We start from the raw sequence: 21,867 nt of genomic DNA on the forward strand, positions 1-21,867 counted from the left end.
TTATTTATACAGAGGTCATTTCTCTGTCACCATATTGACATGATATCATCACAAAGTTGCAGCAGATGTGTCTGAACATCCATGATGAGAATCTCCCGTTCCATCACATCCCAAAGGTGCTCTATTGGATTGAGATCTGGGGACTGTGGAGGCCATTTGAGTACACTGAACTCATTGTCATGTTCAAGAAACCAGTCTGAGACGATTTTAGTTTTGTGACATGGAGCGTTATCCTGCAGGAAGTGGCCATCACACTGACACTGTGGTCATAAAGGGATGGACATGGTCAGCAGACATGGTCAGTATGAAGCATGCTTAAATGGTACTAAGGGACCCAAAGTGTGCCAAGAAAAAAAATGCCTCTCCAACTGATGATACAAGGCAGGATGGATCCATGTTTTCATGTTTACGCCAAACTCTGAGCCAAACAACTGAAGGTGGGAGCAGAAATCCAGACTCATCAGACCAGGTAACATTTCTCTGATCTTGGAAGCATCATACCTTGTTTGTAACCAGTGGTTATTTGGGTTACTGTTTCCTTTCTATCCTCTCCAATCTCAACAAGGCATTTACTCCAAGAGAACTGCTGCTCACTGAATGTTTGCTCTCTTTGGGACCATTCTCTGTAAACCCTAGAGATGGTTGTGGATCAGCAGAGCAGCAACCATGTCACATTCAAAGCCACTCAAATCACCTTTCCTCTCCAGCAGGTCATCTTCACCATCTGGATGCCTGAATGGATTGAGGTGTTCTTGATAGAGTGGCTGATGAGTAAGTGAAAATCAACAGGTTGTGTCCAAATACAACAAACATGGCCTTTTATAGTTATGGATATGTCTCAGTGCAGCAGTGGCTTACTTCCTTTGACAGTTTTGCTTCTTACGATCAGTCTTTTGTAACTTTTGATAGATTCAACCTGCAGTGGTGGTGACTTATTGTGACCTGAAGCGTTGAAGTTGTACCACATCACCTGATGACATCAACTATCCAGGTAACATGAGTTTAAATGTTGATCAGGCAAATAGCAGGAGCACACACACACAAACACTCTCACGGTTGTGTTTGAACACGAGCTTACTGAGTTTAACCTACAGTCCCACTCCTGCAGCTGTGGGGTTGATGGTAAATGAAATCTGCGAGTGTGATGTTATAAAACTCTCACTGGAGCTGCTGAGTCATTCCTCTGTCAGAAATCCAGATCATGTTCAGATCCATGTCCCGGGCGCAGGGCCAGATCAAGCCTCTAATTAGCATCAGGGCTGAAGTGAGCTGTGGGGCCCCCGATTTTAGGCTGCTCTACATGGGTTTGAGTGTTTTCTGTGTTTGCAAAAGAGCAACAGAGGATAAAAGGAATGAACCTAAAGCTTAAGACAGAACAAAGTCATCCATCACTGTCACATAGAGATTTATTTCATTTGATTAAAAAGTATTTCAATGAACACAGTACATAAAGTTACAATGATTGAAGGGCCAAAGAACAGGCCGTCCTTCTTTACAAGGCCACAAAAACAACATCAGAGCAGTGTGTTTGTGCTCGACTTCCCTCCATCTGTCTCTCACACACACACATGCGCACACACACGCATACTCATACAGGACTTCAGTAACTACATGGACGATTAATGACTTCTTAAAATCAGTCTGGGGACATTATGACGCGTTAAAATTCAAAAGTAAGCTACATGAGGAAATACAGACACTGAACAGCACACACATACACACACACACACTTCATACTTGTCTGCTGGGATGAACAAACACACACACGCACACACACATACAGTTCAGATTTGCAGCGTACAGTCAGGTTTTAGGGGGATTTTAAATCGAGTTGGCACACGGGTAGATCCTGACATGGGACCAAACGACAAAAGTTAGAAGTCTTCAGAGTTCAACACAAAGAGTTTGAATATTAGTGTGATCACTGTTTTGTGCAAAAAGTCCAAAAATGCTTGTTATTTAAAAACTTTGCTTTAGTTGATTGTAAAGTTTTCAGCTCTACTCTTAAACCGTGAAAATGATCTTGATGTAGTGACAGTAAAGGTTTGTGAGGTGTGACCGTGAGTAAAGTGCTGTTCATTAAAAACCAAAAGTTGAAACTTTTGCTTCTGTACAAAAACTAAAAGTAAGTACAATAATTGTAGCTTTCCAGAGCCCAAAGCAACATCTTTTCAAACTGCTTGTTTCCTCTAACTATCCAAAGCTGAACAGAAAATCCGTACAGATTTACTTTAATCATCTAGACATAAAACCAGTGAGTGGTTTGAGTTTAAAATAAAAAAAAAAACATCTCTGACTGTAAAAGTTATGGTTTAGAAATCTAACTTCATTTAAGTGGATCCTGAATAATTCTGCAAGTGAGTTTTTGAATAAGTTACTACCAAGCAGCATTGTGTGGTTTAAAAAAAAATAATGAAACTATTACGGAGTTGAAAGTCTTCGGTTGTGTCCGAAATCACTCACTCATTCCCTACTCACTACTCACTATATAGTGAATAAGATGTAGTTGACTATATAGTCCACTCAATCAGCTGAATTAAAACAACATTTCGGACACTACTCACTCATTTCCAAGCCGCTGACAGTGACGTATTTACTCTCGCGTCAGTCACGGACGGCTGGGGATTTACAGTTATATCTTTTCTTAAAAACTGCAAAACAGTATTCATTTTAGTGATACCTAATATCATATTTAGCTTATTTTCTGCAACAGCCAAATATAATAGAATCATTTATTACACGTTATTTTTAAATAAATAAACCATATATTTGCACGGAACTTATGCTGTGTTTAAGAATTACAAGGTCCTGTGAATGCATCACCCGCGTGGAACGGTTTAACGGCTAACGTCCGTGTTGTTTGTTTCTCAGCTCAAAGTTGTGGGATGGGCTCGTCTGAAAGTTCAACAGGGAGCTAAGTGTTATTCTCTGACAGTTTTTAATGTTGTTTCATGCTATTAGTGATCATTAAACATGTAATCAGCCATTTCTTCTGTTTGAACCAAAATGCATGACGATATATATTGCTCATATAGTGAGCATCGCAAATACACTACTTTTCAAAATGCATCGTGGGATACATTGAGTGGACTATATAGTGAATGACCATGCTCACTCAGATTTCAGACAGCACTACAAAATGGCGTATTCACTAAATAGTGCACTATATAGTGTATATGGAGTGATTTCGGACACAGCCTCCCAGTCCTTTATGAGTCATGTGTCAAACTGACCATTTTCACACAGGATCAAACATGGATACAGCCAGTTTAGGTCTGAACATCTGATTTCTCTCTTGAAACTTGAAACATCGTTTGGCCTCAGACACTTAAGGTTGTCATTACTCAGACTGCGTTTTGTTTTTGTGTTTTTTACAGGATATGTTTCTGATAGAAATGCTGATATGCTTCAATTTTTCCAACCACCATGAGATCCAAACAGGTGAGTCTGACACACACTAAAAACAGAACAATAAACAAACAGCTTCTCCTGCAAGTTGAAAATGTCTCCAATCAGCCAAACAAATCTTTATCCGTTTTATCGGATTCTGTAATTCCACGAATAGAAACTAATAACTTTACCAAACGATTAGCCACAAAATCAGCTTTATTGATTTATTTATTTGCTGCCGTAACTGTGTAATCTACTGTTAATGAGCTGGGACATAGAGTGCAGGCTTTGTTTGAGGAATAACTTTGTTAGTCAAGTTTGTAAGTTTTTATGTTATATTAAAGGCATATTTGCAGCAGTTAATTGGTCTATTGTAATGAGTTTATGAGCATTAATAGCCTCAAATAGGCTCAAAATGAGTTAAATGGTGTTTACTTAAGCAAAACACTCATTATTTGCTCCAATTAATTTACATATCTCAGATTTATGAAGCTGTTTTACTGCAAAGAAGCTAAAAATGTCATAAAATACTTTCACCAGAGTATTTAAAATAACCCAACCTGCTCTCTGCTGATATTTACATCATAAAGCTCAAAAACAACATGTAACAGTTTTTCTGCTGCTGTGATTTAACATCCCCCTCGAATGTGACAAAACAAACACCTGTTTGACAACACTGAGTTGTCGCTCTTTACAATGAAATTCCATTAACGAGACACTAAAGATGGTTACTTTAAATGTGTGTGGAGTCTTTCAGGGAAACTCTTCTTACGTAGTTTAAGGCCAAAGATTGATATTTGATCAATGATCACTCACACAACGTCTGGATTGGCCGGGTAAAGTCCTGACGTCTGAAACAAAAACATCGCCCTGGGATTAACCTCGCTCAGACGTCACTGAGATAACCACAATTAAAATGATTGGACACTCTCGCTCTGGACTCACACACACACACACACACATACACTCTCTCTCACACACACAAACACTGGCCCGTGCAGGTGGAGGTAACATCAGGCATCAGGAGGAGGAAGAGGAGGGGCTGGGTCTTCCTCAGCTCCGGATCAGCGTCAGAAACTCGTCGCGGGTTTTTGGGTCTTCCCTGAAAACGCCCAACATGGTGCTGGTGACGGTTTTACTGTTCATCTTCTGAACGCCTCGCATCACCATGCACATGTGGCTGCAGGGAGGAGAGAGGACTTTTAATGGAAGAATAGGAGATTACAATTTATATGTTTATCATGTTTATCTTCTGAGCAGGGATGGAAAACAACCAAGGAGTAAAAAGAAAATGTGTAACAGACAAGAGGGTTAATAAAACAATTGATAAATTAGTTTCAAGACCAAAGAGAAGAGGTGCTGAAACAAAAAAGGGAGCAAACAAACTAATAAGAAGGAAAGATAATCTAAAATGAAAGATGGACAATAGAGCTGAAAGTACAAAAAAAAGAGAAGAAAGTTCAGAAAATGAGCAGCAAAGGAGATAAAATGATAGAAGGGAAATTAATGACAGTCTTTTTTATACATCTGAGAAAAAAAGTTCCTAAAAAAGAGATGAAATGTCAAACTTTTTGAAAAAACTTCACAATAACATGAGAATCTTCTTAATAATAATATTAATCCAAAGAGTGAAACTACTGGCTGTCCACCTTAGTTTAAATTAAATACATTTGGAGAACTGTCTTTAAATAACTGATCATTAGTTTGTTCATTTCCTGCTGGAAGTATTTAGTTTTCCTGCTCTGCTGGACATTGTCTCAAAGGTCAGCTGAGCCAATGTTATATTAATGTAAGGTGACTATAAAGACAATCCAGTAGACTTTTCTTTAATCATTTTAAAACATTTCCAAAAAAAAATGAAATAAAGCAATCAAAAACGTGAAAAATGTGTTAAAAAAATCCCATCGTGGCTAAAAGATGTGATTAAAATCAAGACGCAACAGAAAAATGGAAGGCAAAGATGGCAAACAAAGTGACAAAAATGAAACAATGAAGAAAAGAAAATTAAAAAAATAAAGACCACAAAATAAAAAGAGAAGAGTTATGAAAGAAGAAATGGAAGAAGGAAAAAGTCAACACACTGGAAAAAACTGAAATCTTATCAAGTGTTTTTGTCTTATTTTTAGTAGAAGATGTCTTTTTGGATTTGATATGAGCCACATTCACCTGCCCAGTTCAGAAAAAATGTCTTGTTTTAAGTTATTCAAAGACAAAATGAGGTTTGAATTGTTTGTAACAATTAAAAGGAACAAGGAACAAAAGTTACTTGTTTAATACAGAACTCTAGTTTTAAGAAATTTTTCTTGTTCTATTGGCTGATTTTTTTTCACTTGTTACAAGCAATTCAGAGCTCATTTGTGTCTTTAAACAACGTGAAACACGACATTTTTCTGTACTGATCAGTCGAATGTGGCTCATATCAAGTATAATACGACAGTTTGTTCTTAAAATAAGACAAAAACACTCGATAAGATTTGAGTTTTTTGAATTGCAGGAAATAAGAAAAGGGGAAAAAAATATCTTTGGAACAACAAAGAAAATTGTAGATTATCTGAAAGTGAAATAAGATTATGAGAGAGAAGTCCAGAGGAAACAAATTGAAGGAAAGGGAAGAAGAAAGCAAGGATGAATCACTGAAGTGCGCATGGAGACAGATATCAGAGTGGACGTCCGTACGTTGCCTCGATGACGACTCCGACCCCGGTGGGCTGCAGGGCCTCGGTGATCGCCACGGCAATCTGTTTGGTCAACCTCTCCTGAACTGTGGAGAGACGGAGAGATGGACAAACATCAACTAGAGAGCAAACAGAGAGCTCTGAACTCTGGACGTGGACTGGATGTGGATTAAAAAATGAGAATCAGTGTCGGTGTTCCTCTTGTACCTTGTAGTCGGCGGCTGTAGATCTCAACGATCCTGAAGGAGAGAAGAGTGAGAAACATTTAAAACACACACATTTCCAAACAGTCATCGGAGGAGATCTACTGGAGAGGGATGAACAGAAACAGAAACAGCTCCATGAAAACCTTTGACCTGCTGCTCTTCTCTGTGAGCAAAACCGCTTCAGACAAGTTTAACCCCGACAACCTCCGAGGAAATGTCAAAGAGCAAACAGAGAAGTATGAGGAGAGGCTGAGATACACTGTGGATTCACAGAGAGACAGACACCGGACTAAAACTGAGAAAATAAACCAACAAAAGCTGATCTGAAGCCAGTAGGTGAAGAAAAGGAGGCTGTGGGGGGATTTTCTGGGGTTATGATACTCCACTCAGCTCTCAAAGATCTTCATCCCTGTCTTAAAAATTCTGTGGGACATTTTCAAAACATTCTTCTACATAATTAGTGAGAACAAAGATGGGCATTTACAAGATTAAAAAAAAAAAAAGCTTAATCTATAAGACCAAAGATTTCCTGAAGCAGAACTTCTGTCCCCTTCACAGTTTTGTTTTTGTCACAAAAATCTGAATGGATCAGCTGTTTGTCATCACCGTGTGTGAGTGTGTGTCCGATACGAGGTGTTAGTACGATAAGCCTGAAGGTATTGGGGTCAGTGGGATCAGACACCTTTAAATAATCAGCTTAAATACACACTAGCTCTCTCTCACACACACAAACACACACAAACACACACAAACACATCCACTTTAAGATGTCTAATTAAATATAGCAGAAAGAAAAAACACACACACATATAATCAGAGGGAGTGTACCCACCGTGCCAGTTTGCTGAGACCAAGAACTCGCTTGTTTGGTAGGTAACCGATGTGAACCTGCAGAGGAAAATTGTAAAAGAAGATATTTGTAAAATCATGGGTGAAAAAGTGAGCAAGTCCAAAACTTATCTGATACAAAACAAAAAGAAAAAATAATCTAAGACCTTCTGCTGTAAACATTTAAGGAGACAAAGGAGGACAAATTTGTAGGATTAGTGAGAGTAGGACATGGAAACGGGATGATCCTAAGGTATTAAAACAGGAGTATTCAAGAAGTGAAAACACGGCCAAGGCACTTCAAGATCAACACAAGATTCATGCAGATGTAATCCTAACAAGTAAGAAACTCAAAAATCTTTCAGTGAATCGGTGAAATCATTTGAATAAACATGATCTGACCCTTTCTGGTCTCCTTCAGAGCCTCAAAACCTAAACAGTTTCACATTTAGTCTGTTATTTAAAGCTCGAGCACTTCATGTCAGGAACACGTTGACTTTCTTTGTTTCTTCCCTCCACGGTTTCACAACAGCAGCCAACACATTTCTGATTTACTGAATATTTAACATCTACATTTCTGGTAGAGGCATCATCACAGGAGTCTGAAAAAGATGGTAGGAGCTGATTTATACTCATGGAGTCCAGAAGTGTCTCATTGTCTCACCTTTAGAGACAGAGAAAGGTTTTCTTCTCCCGTTGTCAGTGTGTGCATCTGTACAAATCAGAATACTGGCTTCTTTCATAGATCTCTTGTAGTTTCTAATCCTCAAAAAGGTGGTTGTTTTTCACTGGATTTATTATCATCCAAATCCATTCTGGTAACCTTTCAACTCCCTTCGCCCACTTCTTGTTTCATAAAGAAGTTTTTCATGGACTATCTCTTTGGTTTTTGCTATAGCAACACCTTTGGTCAGATCAGTAGTGTTTTTCTGGGATAAAGACTCGGTTTCCCATGAGCACCATCACCGACTGCAGTAAGAACGTCACTCTTGCCAAGTTGTGAGTCTGTACTGGTATTTTCAAAAAGGGAATGAAAACTCTTGTTTAGCTTTCTTCTGCTTTTTTGACCTTTTTTTTTTTTTTTTTTTTTTTTTTTTTTTTTTTTACAGTCCAGCTCCAGCTTCTATCATTACTGTAAAATAAATCCAAGAAATCCCTTTTCTTCAGAAAAAAGCTAAGATTTTGCCCTTCACTTCTAAACTTTCCTGGCCATCGTTATGTCAACAAAAGTCTATTTTTCCGAATATGTTTTTGTGTCTCCTGGAAAAATCCAATCTAACCATGAAAACTGAGAAGTAGTTTTTAGACATAACTAATTGTGTCTTTGATAATCTCATTTAAAGATGTGGATTATGAACTGGAAAAGTTAAGAAATTTCAAAATCACTTTTCAAAAAGTCCTGACAGGGCCTCACTGTTATTTGTCTTTCCTCTCTCCTGCTCATTTGGTTGTAATTTCAGTAGCAAATCTTTCTAGATAGCTTGAAGAACCCCTTCCCAGTCTTCAAAAGTGTCCCACTGCCCTTCCTCCTGACAGAAATATCGTCCAAAGCGGGGTCAACCCAGACCACGTGGCTGAGGCTGACTGAGTCCAAGCTCCTCTTTTTACAGACTCAGGAAATACATTCATGTGATTTTATGACCCGTCTTCAATGTTTCCATCAACAAAAATCTGATCCAAATCTGACCTCTGTCCATGCAAGTCTTTGAATAAATATGTAGTCAATTGCTTCTTGGAAACGTTGACCCCTGACTGATGCTTTAAGTGTAATTCAACTAAATGCAAAGTGTTTTTTCAAGGAATTACCCCAAAAACAAACTTAAGACCTCATGTATATGGAATCCCAAAAGATTCACTGAATAAATAAAAACAACAATTTGAAATAAATGCCAATTTGATAAATAAAAGAAAAATATGTAATTAAATTGTAAAATGTGGCAATATTATTTTAAAATATTTTTATCATTCTTTAAGATTGAATTATTATATTTAAATATTTGATATAATTATTTTAACAATTTCATGATTTTTAAACTAATGATTTTTTATTTATTTTCCAAGGTCTAAAAAAAAAAAAATGTTGTTTCATAATGTTCTCTCCACATTGGCCTTTTTATTGCATACTGTCGTTTTTCATCAGGGAATTACCCAAAAACTAGGGATGGGAATCGAAAACCAATTCCAACTGAGAATCGTTAACAGTTCCATCAAAGAATCAATATCATTAATTTTGTTGCTAATCAAATCCCTTATCAATTCCATTCAATTGACAGGGTTCAGAAGTGTCAGAATTGTGGCTTAATTTTAATTACACCTACTGCACAACCTTAAGTGAGTGGAAACACCAGCAACTTGCTGAAGCAGTTATCTATACTGGGATGTATGTTTGGCATTGTTGCCACTGAAAATCAGACCATTTGCCCACATGCAAAATTTACTGGAATCAGCAAAGGAATCGTTAAAAAATTGAATGGATTAGCAGGATTGTTGTCAGCATTGGTATTGATAAAATCTTATAATTCCCCATCCCTACCAAAAACAAACTTAAGACCTCATGTGAGGAACTTTTGGCTTTCTTTTCCCTTCCTTGAGCTTCTGATTAGAGTTAAAATGTGTTTTCAGACAGAATGGTTCTCATCAAACTTTCTTTAAACTGTCAGATTTGTTACTCACTCTGAATCTTTACAGGCTGACAGAAGCTGTTTAATACTGCACCACAGAACAATGTTTCAGTTCCATCTCACATCATACAGGCCGACCCTGTCCCTGTTTTTATTTCAGCATAAGACGAACAAAATGGACAAAGAGGCACCACCTAAAGACAAGAGGAGCAGGTGGATGAGCAGCAGACGAGAGCAGGAAGAGACAGAGTCGTCAGCTGGAGAATCACTACTGTGGATGTCTGGAGGCTCTAACTCTCTTAAGCACACGTGCACACCACTCAAATGTCAAATGCAATTTGTTGACAAGCCGAGAGAAAGGGCAGCAGCAACAAGCGTGCAGAGATCTTCCTTTCTGTTCTTCAGATCCCTCCCTGTGCGCTCAGCATCCTGACATATCGACATCTAACAGAGCGGCTGTGACGCTGCTTGCACATCAGTCTGCTCACTGGTTTCAGAACATTTAAGTGTTTTTTTTCCAAAAAAAACAAAACAAAAACAGTGCTTCCACTTTTCTCAGCTTACTCTCATGTAGTCAGTTTTTACTCGGACAGATTTTAGCTGCTGTAAAAGTACAAAAAAGAAACAACCATCATTTTTGAAGGATGAATCCTCAGCTTTTTTCTTTTGTTTAAAGTTTGTTTGTTTAAATATAAAGTTAGACATCTCCTGTGATTGGCTGGAAAGTTTCAAGCCTGATTCGATAGATTATTTTAACATGCTGTCTTCTTTCACAGTTGTCCTGATACTCTGCAACAATTTGCTCCTCTGTTACAGAGACTAAAAGAGTTTAGGAAATAGTGTCTACATCTGCCAAAAAAATGAAGAGGAGGAGGAGGAAGAGGAGGAGCTCTCTCAGTGGTGAGTCACTGACACACAGCAGACAGATGAACAGATGTGCGACGGTGGATAAGAGGTGACGCTGCTGACGGTAGCAAGGAAAGGGAGGAGGTTTAGAGACATGAACAGCCACCTGATGGACACTGATACACACACGCACACACACAGGAGGTGTGGTAAGTGTTGATGTGATTCACTGCTGTCATCAGAGCCCATTTGCAGTGGTGGGAAAGCATCAGCTGCCAGCCTCTATTGTCTTAAACGACATGCACCTGCAGGCGAAGATGGAGGGATAAGAGGGAGCAGAGGAAGAAAACTCCGACCGAGGGAAGAGGCCAATCAGGTTTCAGAGGAGAGTAATGATGTCAAAGGAGAAGGATGGTGGCTTAAACAAAAGGAATAAAAGGCTGGATAAACAGATCTCAGCTAATCTGATTGTTTCTTCTGTCTCTGCTGCTCTGCAGACCTCCGGAGAAACATCACAGAGAAGACTGGTTTGTTAGAAACATGTGAGCATCTTTAAGGCTAGAAATCTGATATTTGAAGCCTCTATGAGAACACAGTTTAAAAAGGCAGCTCTTTACAGAATTTTCTGTAAAATCTGCAAAATGAGGCAGGAGGGTTTAATCCACGGCAGGAAGAGAAGCTCAACAAACAAAAGACATGCACAAAGAGCTCCAGTAAAACTTAAAACTGTGTATTTCTCTCACCCTGCCGAAGATGGGCACCAGGTGATGCTCACACATGGAGAACATGTCGATGTCTTTGACGATCACCATCTCATCGTGGTCCTCATCAAAGATGGCGTCATTCAGCACGTCTGCAAGAGAAACGGGAAGTCATAAAAATAATCAAATTTTCCTGTAAGAAAAAATACCCCAGAGACACTTGATCTATTTCCAGCCTCTGTTTAAAACAACGTCCGGACAAGACAAATAATTACACAATGTTATCACTCATTTTTGTTTTTGGATGTTTCTAAATTTCTTTATTTAGTTTACAGAATGAGATATTTTTGATTCATCCAAAAGTTTTGGGCACATTTTTTGCACAGTTCATCCTCTTTACTTTATAGAGCTTATATTATCCAATCTAAATGTATTTATGAAGCACATTAAAAAATAACAAAATGCTGACCAAAGTGCTGTACAGTAAAAAATTAAAAACAAACAATGAAACGCAAACACAGGAAAAAGTCAAAACTGGAGAACGCCAGGGAGTAAAAGTGTGTTTTTAAGTTTGATTTGCAAACAGGCATAGAGGGGGACAGCCTAATAAGAAGAGGAAGAACATCCCATTTGATGCAGGGACTGAGAAAGCTGGGTCACCCCTGAGCTTCAACTTTGACCTGGGGACAGTCAGAAGACACTGATCGGAGGATCTAAGAGTTCAATACAAAAAATGTGGGGTTTTAAAAAGTCAAAAAGATAGATCACAAAATTTAAAATCAATCCTAAAATGCAGAGGAAGCCTGCAAATTAGTCATTATCTATAAACAAACATCTGTCTTTATCTGTGTCTATTTGATGCAACTTCAAAACACAACAAATAAAATCATTTGAATTTTTCATGCAACTGCAAGTGTTTTGGTTTTCACAAGTTTAAGAAACCAGTTTGTAGTTTTTTGGGGGGGGCTGAATCCCCTGTGGAGCATCTTTAAAAAGAGATTTTTAGTCGTACATTTCTGACTTTTCTATCAAAATCATTGGCAATCCATGTTAATAGATTACATAGACAAACAGCTTCATATCCTTCATTTTCATTTTCATTTTCATTTTCATTTTCGCTGACCCTACCATAAAAACTCTTTGAAGCACTTCTTTTCCTTAGTACTTGTGTGCACCAATAATAAAAACTGTAGGAATTTGAATTTATGAGTCAAAATTTTGCTTAGTTTTCAGTCATCATTAAACACAATCAATCAACTTTGATTGAAAAAAAAAATTAAAAGCTTTCCTTGTAATTTTCCATCCTTTTTTTAATTCTGACTTGCACTTAGATTTACTGCTCTAATTTTACCAACATAATCCATGTTTATCCAGATTATCCTGGTTTCTCGATCCAGTTTGAATTTCTAATGTGTTTATCATGAAGCTACTTTATGTTTTTCCCCGTGCCCTCCAATGACAGACTGATGGAAACCACCTGGACCTGATGTTCACCTGCTCGCTTCAGCTGCTCCCCTCTCTTTGTTGTTGACTTTCTGTGTTTCTTTCAAGCAAACATCCTTGTGTAATTATAGCTCTGCCTCCATACTCTCCTTCCTGTTGTTGCTTTATTGCATTTTTCAGTCGCCAGGGGTTCAATAAACCGCTTTATCTGTTCGTGACGATGCAGACGCCTCTCGCTCACTGCGGCACTTTTTAATTTCCTGACTGGCGATCTGTTAAAGGGAGAGGAGCCAGGGTCACTGATGAACAGGAGACATGCTGACTTGTTGCTGCAGAGTTTTTATTTGACGGTGTGTGTGAGTGTGTGAGTGAACCAGGTAATAGGTGGTTACGAGCATTTTTAGGTCAGTTTTTGGCATTTTTGTTAAGTTGATGATGACGCATGTTGGTGAAGGAGAGAAGAATAGTCCAACCATCAAAAAGAAATAGTGACGCAGGAACCTTCTTTTATACCTGTGTGTGGTTTAATATTTGATCATACATGTTCAACACTTAAGTATTTTAAACAAAAAAGTGTCAATAGAGGCGGTGAAAAAGGTTTTAGAACTGAAAAAAAGAGTCAAACCTCTTGAATAATAACTGAGAGGATGTTACTGTAACAGTTAAAGATTCTTCTCAGAGCAACATCCCCCTGAAGCAAAATAACGTCACCTTAAACAGATAAAGGGCAGCGGGTGAGGACTGTCTGTTCTGATGCCCAGGGTGACCATAAAGACAGTGTGTGTGTGTGTGTGTGTGCTGACATGTTCTTAATGAAGCAGGATACAGTTAATGAGTAAATTACTGAATAAACATGGTTTATTATTTGATTTTCAGATGTGTGTGTGTGTGTGTGTGTGTGTATTAAATGGTGCCCACTCATTACTAAAACACACACACACACATTTCCTATTAATAGCCATGACCCGGGGCATGAATTCATGACTCACCCGTTTACATTTGACGCCTGAAAACACACCGTTTTCGACACACAGTTAGTGTTAACTGACATTAAAAGCTTGTTGCTTTTTTTCTATCTTAACATCCCATAATATTCTCAATTCATGATAATTTCAAATCCATTTAAAAGTGAAAATATTACTTTATGTTGATCAAAAGTGTGTAGAATGACTCATGACTCGATGATTGATGCTGTGTGTGTGTGTGTGCGTGTTAGTAGGTTTGGGTGTGTATTTCTATCCTGTGAGGCAAGGTAAGGATATCTGTGTAGTTGTTCGCCATTATAACCCTGCTGTGCCAAATACCAAACTCTGATTGGTCGGAAGAGAGTCAAGCACATTTCACCTCAGCTTGTTGACACTGTGGCAAAGCGGGAAGCAAGTGAATCGCTAAATCATAACAATCCTTCAAAGCTCTGAGATGCTAGTTGCTAGGTGCCGCCCTGTTGGCTATGGCTGCCTTTTGCAGCAGCTCTCTCTTCTTTCTCCGTTTCTTGTAACTTTTTTCGTCTCTTTTTCGTAATCTTTGTATTTGGAGTGGATCATTACTTTGTATTGTTTGTTTGTTGGTCATGGACGCCAAACTTTTTGCGGCTTCAGTGATATTTTTACTATTTTTTCTCCTGTGTTTGTCTGGAGATCCTACATGTAACCATGGCTGCTTTGTTTACATGTGAACTCAGCTGTTAGCAGCCTGTAGCATGTCAATGCTAACTGGTGTAAGGCCTGATGTCTTCCAATAAGGTGAGGAGAAGGAGGTGAGGATGACGTACTGGTTCTCAGGTGTGAGCTAAGAAGTGACGACATCAACCTGTCCTTCCATTCATTGTTATTGGGAACGTAAGATCTATCTCCAGTAAGATGGACGAGCTAGCTGTGCTGACCCAGCAACAGAGGGAATACCAAAAGGAGGAGTAGCATCATGCTATTCACAGACATGGCTAACGGAGCTAACATCAGACCCCAACACCACATTGGAAGAGCTTCCCCTGCTGTGAGCAGACAGGATCCAGGAGATGGAGCATGACTGAAGAAGCTCAGTCCTGGACCCTGTGGAGGTGGAGGCTGGCTGAACAGGAGAATGATGGACAAGCTGTCATCATCCATTTTCTTATGGACCTTTTAGCACTTTCTATACACTTTCTTACTTTTGTTTTCTTGATTGCTGCTGTGACTTCAATTTTGTTGTACTTGTTACAATGACAATAAAGTTCTATTCTATTATTGACAACAATCACTGGATTGTTAATCTGCTCTTTACCTCTGTGTTAGCTTTTAAAATGTCTTACAATGAAATGCAAGTGACGTCAAGAAACTTTTAATTGTGAGACCTTCCAAAACCAAGAAGCTGCAAATAAGTAGACTGGAAAAAACTTTTAAGCATTGAGTAAAATGTTAAATTTTCTGGCATTACAATACTCAAGTTAACTCTTAAATTCTTATACAATGATCACCTTTAGTTTTAGCATTGTAGAAGCTAAAATAAGTTTAGCCGATGTCTTGCAGTAAAGATCAGTTTTTCTCAGTTTTTTTTAGACCAAGGACCACTTATACTTCCAGAAAAATCTTGCAGACCACCATGAGCTAAATATTCCCAGAACAACACCCCAGAGATCAAACTCATGAACTACAAACTCACATCAAACATGTTGTTGTAATTACAGCAGCTATAGTAAAAAAGTGAACTTAGTCCCTCTTGATTTTTTTTTTTTTTTTTTGAATGAGGGAAAAAAACGACCTGAGTATAACGACATCACTGATATATTATTCCATAATACTTAAAATTTCCAGTATTTAAATACTTAAATTCTTAGATTAAATGACATCACACAATGCTTTTATAAACCATTTTTTATTAATTTGTGTGGGAGCCATACTCACCTCCCTACCCCTCTTTTTTCTCAAATCTTCCATTAAAAAAAAAAAAAAAATTCTCCTCAGGGTCCGCGGACCACTACGGGACGCTGATGGACCACTAGGGGTCCACAGACCACAATTTGAGAAATACTGGTATAGATTAGATTGTCACATTGATGACATCAGAGCAGAATCTCATAGTCAGGGAGCTAAGATATTTTTGTTGACTGTCACTTTTTGTTGTCATGCTAATTTTTTTTCACCTTGGTTCTATCACCATCATTTGTTTAGTTTTCATCCAGTATTATTTTCCAATTTTTTGCCTGAATTACATATTGTTTCGTGACGGTTTTTGGATTTTTTTGCACAATAAACCCTTTGAACTGATCGCTGGACTTTTATTGAAAATTTTTGGACGCGTCACAAAAGGAGGAGCTTCACCCAGCAGCTGAACAATAGTAAGCAACAAGCATGATACATCTAAAGAAGACATCTCCTCCAATGTAACTCAGTGGTTTTGTGATGCCATTGTGCCTTTAAGTAGACGATACATTTAATTTAACATGTCCAAATTTTGCTTTTTCTAAATCCAAATTCTTTTAAATGCATCATAAAATAAGTCTGTGTCCTCGGTCAACCCTGCAGCTAATATTGAAATGTCCTGGCTGTGTGAAATGTAATAATCCTTTAAAGCTCTGGGCCTTTGACTGAAGACTGGTCAGTCATATTCAAGCACATGAGCACTTTCTGTGCTTTCCAGCAGCAACATGGTCGTATAAGCCAGCTGTGAGTGTGTGTGTACTTTCAGGACGCCTGCTTGACACTCCATCAGTGTAGGAATAAGTGTGTGTAAAGTGCAGATGCTGGAAGTGGAATGTTGTTAGGTGTCAATTTTAAATAATGAGAAAAGAAAACCAGAACATTTAAAGATTTAATTTTTCTTGATAGAGTTTGACGCAACATGGAGATTTCAGATTCTGTAATGTGTGACCACACTAGAATAAAAAAAACCCTAAAGATTACAAGAATTATAATATTGCCAGGATTGGGTATATGAAAGGATGGCCAGCAGGAGTTGGAGTTGAATTCCCATAAGATGACTGATTCCTGATTTGGACCCCAGATAAAATGTTCTGGGTCAGAATAAAGAAAAAATTATATATATTCGTTAATACTCTGAGGAAAAATAATCAAATTTACTTTTTTTCAGATGGAAACAAACAACATGATTTAGAGACTAAGGGAAATTGCCACATTGATTGGGATAATTAGTTAAGAGTAAAAACATGCAGTAAGCAGAAAAAGTGTTCAGTGTCTGTAATCTGGCTCCTATAACATCACAAGCTTAATAAATTCCTGCTTAATCTCCTCATAACTCTTCCTCATTACAGTTTGTTGGTCATGTGCTCAACAACAAGAGGATTTCTAGCTCATGTTGTGATGAAAGCTGAACCCATGACCTGCGTGCACGCATGCTAACACACACACACACACACACACACATGCGCACAATCACAGTAATCAAACAGTGTGAAACTTTAAAAAAGGCTGTAACTCTCCACAAACATCCAGCAGCCTAAAAACTAAAACACGTGTTTTTTGTGTTCAAAGGGGAGTCTCCAGTTACGACCAATCAGCATGCAGATAGACCACCACCTCCTGAAGAACAACACACATGTGTGTCATCATTATCTCGTCCCCTTCTCGCTCGGACGTGAGGGGAAACTGGGAACTGTACCTGTGTTTGAAACTGGACCAAACACCTCCTCCTCTCACATGGTGCCCTCACGTTTTCTCTCACGTCCCTGCATTCTTTCCTCCAGCATTACAACGCACCAAACGACCCCCACAACAAACTGACTCCAGATGGAGTTCTGGAGATGGAGGAGAGGGGGCAGATCCCTGACAGCAACCACTCCTGGGAGAAGCCGGCCAATGTGGACCCAACACTGTGTGTCAACCCCTTCACCGGGTGTTCCAAACCCCCTAACCCTCATCTGTACATGACTCAGCAAACAGGCTCTGGAAGTGAGTCCAGAGCAGCAGGCCAGGCTGGTTTGACTGGATTTAACATGAACCAGAGGAGGGATAGGCCGATCAACGACAAGGTGTCCCTTCTGATTTTAATATCAGTCACTCCCATCTTCGCAAAAGAAGTCATCCTGCTCTCCATCAACAGACAAATCTATTGCAAATTGCGAGAATGGGTAATATTTAAAAATCAGTCTGTGTGCTGATGATCTTGTTATGCAGACGATGAAGAGGCGTCACTGCAAGTTAGAAACACTGAAAGATCGTATCACGTAATCTTAAAAATAAAACAGAACAACAGTGCCTTCCATTAAGAAGTGGACATACCCTGTGGGTCTAAAAAAAAGCGAGTCAAAAAAGCCTTAGGCTGCATTCTCTCTTAATGGCCACTAGGGGCAGACTCCGCTGATTGTAGGAAATAGTGAACTTGTTTAAGGAAGAAGTAACCCACTTCTTGAAGATTTTTCATCTCATCTTACATTCGAATGACCCCACAAACTCATTAAATCTCTCTGGTAAAAGTTAGCGCCATCTTTTGGTTTACGAAGGGATCGATGGGTCAAACAAATAAACAAACTGTTGAGTTTCCGGTAATAAGAGAATTGTACTAGAAGTGATACAGACTGATAACTAGTCATAAATAATCCGATAACATCCAAAGTGGATGTTAAAAAAAAAAAAAAAAAAAAGGCTGCAAGTTTTTTTTCCTCTTAAAGTATCCACTAAGTGTAGTCTATTTACTATAAGTCCATAAAATCCCAAAAAATACTTGAAAATATTGAAATGCTGAAGCCAATAGTCGTGTTATCAAACTATTGTCTTGCTTAATCAACAGTGTAAAGAACGTTGATTACTTTTTTTACCTTGACTATTGTAGAAACTGAAGCTGTTATCAAACTTTTCTTTAATATTTAAAACAAATTCGGTCAAATTCCTGCTGAATAAGCTAATTAGCATTTTGTGGTTTATACAATTAACAGATTATCCTAATAGCTTTGGATCAATTTCTGCCAAGCCAATAATCGATAAATCGCTTCAGCTCTGACTCAAACAGCTGTTGCTGAACTGTTTTTATTGTCTTCTTTGGCAGTTTTAAGGAGGTTTGAGAACTTTTACATGAACTTCAAACAGGGTCAAAGTTTACAGGGGCAGTGTTTACCTCTCCCTCTGCAACATAAGCTACTAAAAAAGTCATATTTGCCAACAGTTGTCATTTTTACTCCACTTTTTCTACTCCACAGGCATAACAGAGTACAAAATGATATCCAACATTGTTGCAACTTTCTTGGAGATTCAATGTGATGCATTTTACACACTGACACTTAAATTAATTATAAGATGGAATATAAGTTGCTGTATCACCATATCACTCTCCTCTATCTGCATAGGAGTACTTTGTGCTTTGAAATTTCCATGCTTTACTTATTTTACAGAATTGTGCTTGTATTTTCCCAGCTTTTACTGATGACGAATGCCTCTCACAAATATCTGAAATCATTACACAATCTGTCCCTTTATAAGTAGGCTCAATATGAAGGATTATAGCCCACGATTTGGCTAAATATTGAGCAGCATCTTGTTAAAATGAAAATCAACAATGATGGTGTCCAGGAACTTTTCTTTCAGAAAGACAAATAAAGTAGTAAATGAAGTTATAAACATAGACGTGTTAAAAGATGAAGTAGTAATGCAAATAAGTATGTTGACTTGAGCACATGTCTTTAGTATTTGTTTTTAGCTTTAGTACTTTCTTTGCGTGCACACTTCTTACTTAAGAGGGACATCTTGTTCTTTTAACTCCAAAACAGCCCTATGAATCTATAAAAGTGTGTTGTTTTTCTTTTAAAAGGTTATAATGTCTAAGTCTTATAATTCATTAAGGAAGGCATGTGGATCATTTCTGTGGATGCCTGAAGCTGCAGAGTGAATTTTGGGATGTGTTTGCAGTCCACATGACACCTGTTGAACCGCAGCACAAATCCCCTGCACCTCTGAGCGGCTTTGTGGATTAAAAAACTCACCGATGATTTTCTCCTGGTAGCCCTTGGTGAAGAACTGCATGGCTGTCGCGGCTCTCCAGGGGGTCTTGAGGAGCCCCTGCCGCTGAGGGTCCTCCCCAAGCCCCCGCAGGATGGTGGTGTAAGCGGCAGCCAGGGAAGGCAGGCTCATCTCGTTGTCCTCCACGCTTCTGGTGCGCTCCTCCCTCCAGCTCTCCATCACCGCGTTGGTCTGCCGGTGCGACCCGCACTCTGCACCCGGAGGTTGGGGAGCGGGTGCGCGCACGGGGCCGCCGGCCGGCCGCTTCACAAGCCCGTCAAAGTGTCCGTTAGGCACGGAGCTGCTGTCCCCGCTTTCTTTGATCTCTTTCGACGTGTACTGAGTCTGTTTGGAGTGCTCCATCACTTCTTTTTCGTCTTCACTTTGTGTTTCTGTCTGCTGGGCACTCACTGACACACTTTCTCCACCTGATTGATCGTTTGCACTTGTTGTTTCACTTTTTGTGCGCGCTACTCGAGCAGCTGCTGCATCCTCAGCCTTTATAACAGCAGGATAATCCAGAGAGGGCTCCTATTGGCTGAAAGGCTCCAGGGGGCGGAGCCACTCAGTCTGACTCTCCCATGAACCCTGAAAATGATGAACCAGGTTCATAATGTACCACAGGTGCTGTTTCCATCTAACGAGGCTCAGTTCTTGATTCAGTGTTTAATGTATAACTTCATATTCATTGTACTAACTTGGAGACTGAAATTCTCTAAACCCTGCTTCTAAAGTGATAGGCTACTTGTGCAATAAAATCAGAAAAGTCTTAACTGAGATTTATTTCAGGGCTTTGACTTTAATCTTAGAATCTAATTTAAATCTTAAACTTCTCACTTATTTCAGAATAAGGACAGAAAAAAAAAAACTCAAAATTTTGACATTTGACATGTCATTCCACATTTTCACAGAGGTCTTTTGTAAATCCTGACTTTTGAAGTCATAATGTGAAAATATGTTGATATAGTCGACAGCATATTTCAGCAACACCACAAAGTGTAGGTGCCTTACACAATAATTTCAAATAATAGAAAAAAACATGTTGAAAGGAGACATTTTAAAAGCATTAAAATATTTAGGAGTCATTCAAACAGACTGATCAAATGATATTAAAAAAAGTCTGAACAACCCATTAAAAACATTCAGAAAGCATAAAAAGTTGGAATAATGTTATATTAAAGAGGTTAAAAATTACTGAGGAATTTTAAAGAAGTTATAGAAGCATTGCAAAAATGAATTTACATTGAGATCTGGTATATTTAAGAAAGACATAATCATCGCAAGATTTGATGATGATTTTTGAGTTCATTTTAAAGTTTTATTGATTGTTTTTAAGTGCTTGAATGGTCCGGCTCCACCTTATTTAACTGAACTTTTAAAGCCTCATATGACTACCAGGGCGCTTAGGTCATGAAACCAGTTGCTCCTGGCAGTACCTCAGACAAGGCTCTCCACTCGGGGGAGACCCTTTCCTATCTTTTACTCTACTTTTATTGTTTTTATTCTTATTTTATTTTATTTCTGTTTTTATGCATATTTAATGTTTGGCTCCTTAATATAAAGTGTATGAGAGATTGTTTTGTACCCCTGTAAAGCACTTTGGTCAACCAAGGTTGTTTTTAAATGTGCTCTATAAATAAACTTTGACTTGACTTGACAAGACAGAAGTTGATCAAACAGGAAGGGTCATATACTATATTTTAGAAATAAAGTTTTCACTTATTTCACCATTAACTTTTTTAGTGTAAACCCTCTCACCAAGCAAGACAAGAGTGACATGATATTAAACCACGTTAAACACACCAGGCTTCTTTATGACACCTCACAATCTACACCTGTAGTCAGGTAAACAACAGACATGCTGGAGGCTGTGGACAGGTGAATGCAGGTCCCTTGCATTTTCCCTGGTTAGGTTTGAAAGTTGAAACATTTTAGGGCAGTTTCTGGATTTTTGATGAGATTTATAAATACTTAAGGACCCACAGATTGTACACATTGGATATCAAAGGGATGACACCTCTTTAAAGTCCTGTGTAAGAAGGCAATCACAAGGAACTGGCCAAAATGTGACCCTCCTCAACAACAGAAGTTAGAGGTCAAGGAATTAGTAATCTACTCAGGTGAGGGAGTCTGCAAATCTTTTAAGAGTTGAGTGGCTAGTAATTTATTTTTTAACTTTTAACATCTGAGCTTGTAGGGTAAAGGCAGGACAAATTAAGAAGCTGAAAACCCAG

The 21,867-nt window shown here is 38.5% G+C and overlaps 1 protein-coding gene across 1 annotated transcript; it reads right to left on the reverse strand.

Moving 5' to 3' along the window:
- Window positions 1–1,452: 1,452 nt before the first annotated feature.
- gch1 (GTP cyclohydrolase 1) lies at window positions 1,453–20,091 on the reverse strand. The gene is made up of 6 exons (XM_074666819.1): window positions 19,618–20,091; window positions 11,310–11,419; window positions 7,104–7,159; window positions 6,273–6,304; window positions 6,067–6,151; window positions 1,453–4,570 (listed from the first exon to the last, which is right to left on the reverse strand). Exons 1-6 carry the CDS (start codon window positions 19,994–19,996, stop codon window positions 4,444–4,446), a joined length of 789 nt encoding a protein of 262 aa, XP_074522920.1. The 5' UTR covers window positions 19,997–20,091; the 3' UTR covers window positions 1,453–4,443.
- Window positions 20,092–21,867: the final 1,776 nt, after the last annotated feature.

The sequence above is a fragment of the Halichoeres trimaculatus genome, unplaced genomic scaffold (genome assembly GCF_033239565.1).
Source record: "Halichoeres trimaculatus isolate MK-OKI-2021-1 unplaced genomic scaffold, fHalTri1.1 fHalTri1_scaffold_3, whole genome shotgun sequence".
NCBI classification, from domain to species: domain Eukaryota; kingdom Metazoa; phylum Chordata; class Actinopteri; order Labriformes; family Labridae; genus Halichoeres; species Halichoeres trimaculatus.